This window comes from Piliocolobus tephrosceles, chromosome 21, assembly GCF_002776525.5.
Source record: "Piliocolobus tephrosceles isolate RC106 chromosome 21, ASM277652v3, whole genome shotgun sequence".
Lineage (NCBI taxonomy): Eukaryota > Metazoa > Chordata > Mammalia > Primates > Cercopithecidae > Piliocolobus > Piliocolobus tephrosceles.
Window position 1 is genome coordinate 10,586,992 of NC_045454.1, and position 4,083 is coordinate 10,591,074.

At 62.4% G+C, this 4,083-nt stretch overlaps 1 protein-coding gene across 2 annotated transcripts in view; it reads left to right on the forward strand.

The window, feature by feature from the left end:
* The first annotated feature begins 93 nt into the window (after positions 1-93).
* MEIS3 (Meis homeobox 3) overlaps positions 94-4,083 on the forward strand; it is a 17,202-nt gene continuing 13,212 nt past the window's right edge. For both annotated transcript variants that reach the window (XM_023182464.3, XM_023182468.3), the window contains exons 1-4: positions 94-547; positions 2,266-2,438; positions 2,642-2,801; positions 2,903-2,953. In XM_023182464.3, coding sequence (XP_023038232.2) covers positions 536-547; positions 2,266-2,438; positions 2,642-2,801; positions 2,903-2,953 — 396 coding nt within the window. In that variant the 5' untranslated portion in view covers positions 94-535. The remainder of the gene's footprint in view (positions 548-2,265; positions 2,439-2,641; positions 2,802-2,902; positions 2,954-4,083) is intronic.

Sequence of the window (4,083 nt, forward strand, 5' to 3'; positions counted from 1 at the left end):
AGCCCCAGCCCAGCCCCGCCCCGCCCGGCCGCGCCGGCGGACAGTGGGTTAAGCATCTCCGCCGTGGAACTTCCGGATGTGACCACAGAGAGGGAGAGACCGGGAACGGGGAGCGCGGCCGCCAGCACCCCCGAGCCGCCGCCGGACCCCCGCCGCCCCGGGCTGCCCCCAGCCCCTCGCGGTCCCCGGTCTGTCCGTCTCGGGACAGTCGATTCCCTCCGGAGCCGGGGGAGGGACGGGGGGCCCAGGAGAGGGGGCCTCGGGCGCCCCGCCCGCGCCTGCTGCCCCCGCCCCAGCGGCGATGCGCTCGTGGCCGTGACCCCCGCTGGGGGCGGGGGCCGGGGTCCATGCGCGGAGCCCCGACCCGGCCCGGCGCCTGGCGCTGACGGCGGCGGGGGTGGGGGGGCGCGCGCCCGGCCTCCTGCCCACCCCCTGGCGTCGACACTGCGGGCCGTCTGGGGCTGCGGCCCCGGGCTGCGCCCTCCCCCGCGGCCAGGCTCTGGAGGGACCCGGGAGCTGCCGCCGGCCTCAGCCCATGGCCCGGAGGGTAGGTCTCAGGGCGGGGACCCCGCGTCCCGGCCGCTTCCGCACCCCCTGTCCCTGCATCCCTCCTCTCCCGCGCTGGCCCCGCATCAGCCCATCCGTCCTCTCCACCACCTCTCTCTCTGCCCCTCCCTCCGCCCCTGGGTCTCCCAGTCCCTCTGTGCTCCCTCTCTGCCCCCCGGTGTCCCCCCTCCCTGCCCCCGGGCCTCGCCCCCCCCCCCCCGTTTTGCTTCTTCTCCCTGCCCCCCCCCGTTTCTGCCTCTCTGTCCCCCTCTCTCTGCCCCGGTCTCCCCCCTCTTTCTGCCTCTCTGTCCCCCTCTCTCTGCCCCCGAGTCTCTGCTCTCTGTCCCTGGGCTTCCTCCTCCATCTCAGCCGCCCCCACCTCACCGTCCCCCTCCTTTTCTGCCCTCCTCCGTCCTTCTCTTCGCTCTACTTTTGTTCCAAGCCTCCCCTGCCTCTCCAGGGCTAGGAGTGGGACAGGGGTGGGAGGGGCGGTCTCACCAGGCTGCTGGCCCCAGGGAGCCTCTCTCCCTGGGGATGGGAACGGGCATAGGAGACGGGGGAGGAGGTGCGCCCCCGCTCTGGGGGTTCTGGGTGGGCCGTGGGGACTGAGTTTGGTGAGTGTGCCATGAGCAGCGGGGAGCAGTTGGATTCAACTTCAGGGCACCGGAGAAGTTCGAAGAGTTAGAGGGAGAGAGTGGGACACGCAGAGCCAGGGTGCCCAGCCAGCGAGGGTCGGAGGCAGGAACGTTCTAGCCTCTTCCCAGGGGAGTCCTGCTGCCTCTTTGAGCCTCCATGTCTTCGTCACTGAGGAAGGGATTTGACCTGACCTAGTGAAAGGTGCCCCAGGCTTCCCAGGTGCATGGTTCTGCGATGACAGGATGCGGGCGTCCCACCCTCTAATGGTGTCTTTCTTGGGTGCGAAAGTGTGTCTCTGTGGTGGTGCCTAGTGACCCTCTCCAGCAACAAGTGCTCACAGCGTGAGCCAGGCCCTGTGCTAAATGCCTCGTTCATTCATTCATTCATTCATTCATTCATTCATGTGCTAAATGTCTCAATCATGCATTCAATCCTGTGCCCGGTGTTGGGCTGTGTGTGTGTGTGCATGTGTGCGTGGGGGGGGGATTTGGGTGTGACTGACACACAAGTGTGCACGTGGGTTGGTGTGTATGGCTGTGTCTCCGTGTGTGGTGGATTCACGTGGCGAGTGGGGTGTGACATGTTGTTGAGACTTACTCTGATGTGCATATCTGCCAACTGTGAAATGAAATAGAAGACGAGGAGGCTTCGTATGTGTACCTTGTGTACAACAATGCGCGGTTCCTGCAGGAGGTGTCCATGGATTTCCCTCTCTGTCTGTCTCTCTCTGTCTCTTATCTCTGTCTCTGTCTCTGTCTCCATCTCCGTCTCCATCTCCCTCTTCTCACGCCACTCTCTCCATCTCTCTTCCCTCCTAGCCAGACCCTGCCGTCTCTCCCTCTGGGTCCTCCTGCCCGCATGTCAGGAATCTGTGCCTGGACGGGGTCCTCACTCCCACCCAGACAGCTCCAGGGGACCTGGAGGGCTCAAAGGGGCAGGGCTCAGACACTTGGGGACCAGAAGCGGGTTTCTGGGACACAGAGAGGCGTCTCCTGGGTTCCAGGATAGAGAAGCTCCTCAGCCGAGTCTCGGGGTGCTGACTCCTCCTTGGGGCTCCCCCCTTCTCTTCTCACCTTCCCCCAGTACGATGAGCTGCCGCACTACCCAGGCATCGCGGATGGCCCCGCAGCCCTGGCTGGCTTCCCAGAGGCAGTGCCCGCGGCACCAGGGCCCTACGGCCCACACCGGCCTCCCCAGCCGCTGCCCACAGGCTTGGACAGTGACGGCCTGAAGAGGGAGAAGGATGAGATCTATGGGTGAGTGGGGGCCGGTCTCAGGCTCCTGTCTCTCTCTCTCTGTCTTCTTTGCTCCCTGGGTCTGTTTCCGTCTCTCTCTGTGTATGAGTCACTGTCTCCTCTCTGGGTCTCTTGTCCCCTTCCCAGCTGTTCTGCACCTTGCAGCCCCTCCATTCACCCCCCCCAGCCTCTCCCTTGACCTCTCTCCTTTCCTGCCTCCCCAGACACCCGCTCTTCCCCCTCTTGGCCCTGGTCTTTGAGAAATGTGAACTGGCTACATGCTCTCCCCGTGACGGGGCCGGAGCTGGGCTGGGGACACCCCCCGGCGGCGACGTCTGCTCCTCTGATTCCTTCAACGAGGACATCGCTGCCTTTGCCAAGCAGGTGGGCACCCCCCACCCGCCAAGCACCGCACCGGAGAGCCAGCGAGGAGGGTTGGGTGGAAGGTGGGACATCCCCCTGCCGGCCTCTCTCTTCCCTCCCAGGTTCGCTCTGAGAGGCCCCTCTTCTCCTCCAACCCAGAACTGGACAATCTGGTAAGACCCAAGCTCTCCCCCACACCCCCTCCTCCGATGGGTCTCCTGTCCTGACTCCCCATCCCTGGGGTTGGTTGAGGGGGTGCAGAGAGGAGGCCACCTGGTCCATGTTCCCAAATGGCCATGATTGTTGCCCACATGCCATGTGGTACAGCCTAGAGTCTGAGAACGGGACCCATGGCCCGAGTTCAAATCCCAGCTCTGCCACTCACCAGCTCTGTGACCCAGGGCAAGTCACTCTGCGTCTCCGTGCCTGGTGTCCCGTCTGTGATGTGTGGCTGGTAGTAATTTCTGTCTTGGAGGGCTGCTGTGGGGATTTAATGAGTGAATGCAAGTCAAGTGCATGGGACAGCACCTGGCACAGAATAGCGCTGAAAAAGTGTCTGATGTTCCATCCGTCAGATGAATAGTACCCATGCCAAAGTGAACGCAGGGACTGCTTCCCAAGGAGAGGAGGCTGGGTGCGGCAGCTCATACCTGTAATCCCAGCACTTTGGGAGACCAAGGCCAGGAGATAGCTTGAGGCCAGGGATCAAGACCAGCTTGGGCAATGTAGTGACACCCCATCTCTACAAAAACATTTAATTAGCAGGGTGTGGTGGCATGCACCTGTGGTCCCAGCTACTTGGGAGGCTGAGGCAGGAGGATCACTCGAGCCCCAAGAGGTCGAGGCTGCAGTAACCCTTGATCAGCTCCACTGCACACCAGCCTGGGCAACAGGGCAAGACCCTGTCTCTCATAGATAGCTAGAAAAAGAGCAAGAGGTCGGTTGCTGTGGCTCACACCTGTAATCCCAGCACTTTGGGAGGCTGAGACAGGCAGATCACGAGATCAGGAGATCGAGACCATCCTGGTTAACACGGTGAAACCCCGTCTCTACTAAAAATACCAAAAAATTATCTGGGCGTGGTGGTGGGCACCTGTAGTCCCACCTACTCTGGAGGTTGAGGCGGGAGAATGGTGTGAACCCCGGAGGCGGAGCTTACAGTGAACCGAGATCACGCCACTGCAATCCAGCCTGGGCGACAGAGCGAGACTGTCTCAAAAAAACAAAAAAAAAAAAAAAAGAGAAGAGAAAGAAAAATAGAAAGGGAGGGAGGGAAGGAGAGAGGGAGAAAGGGAGAGAGGGA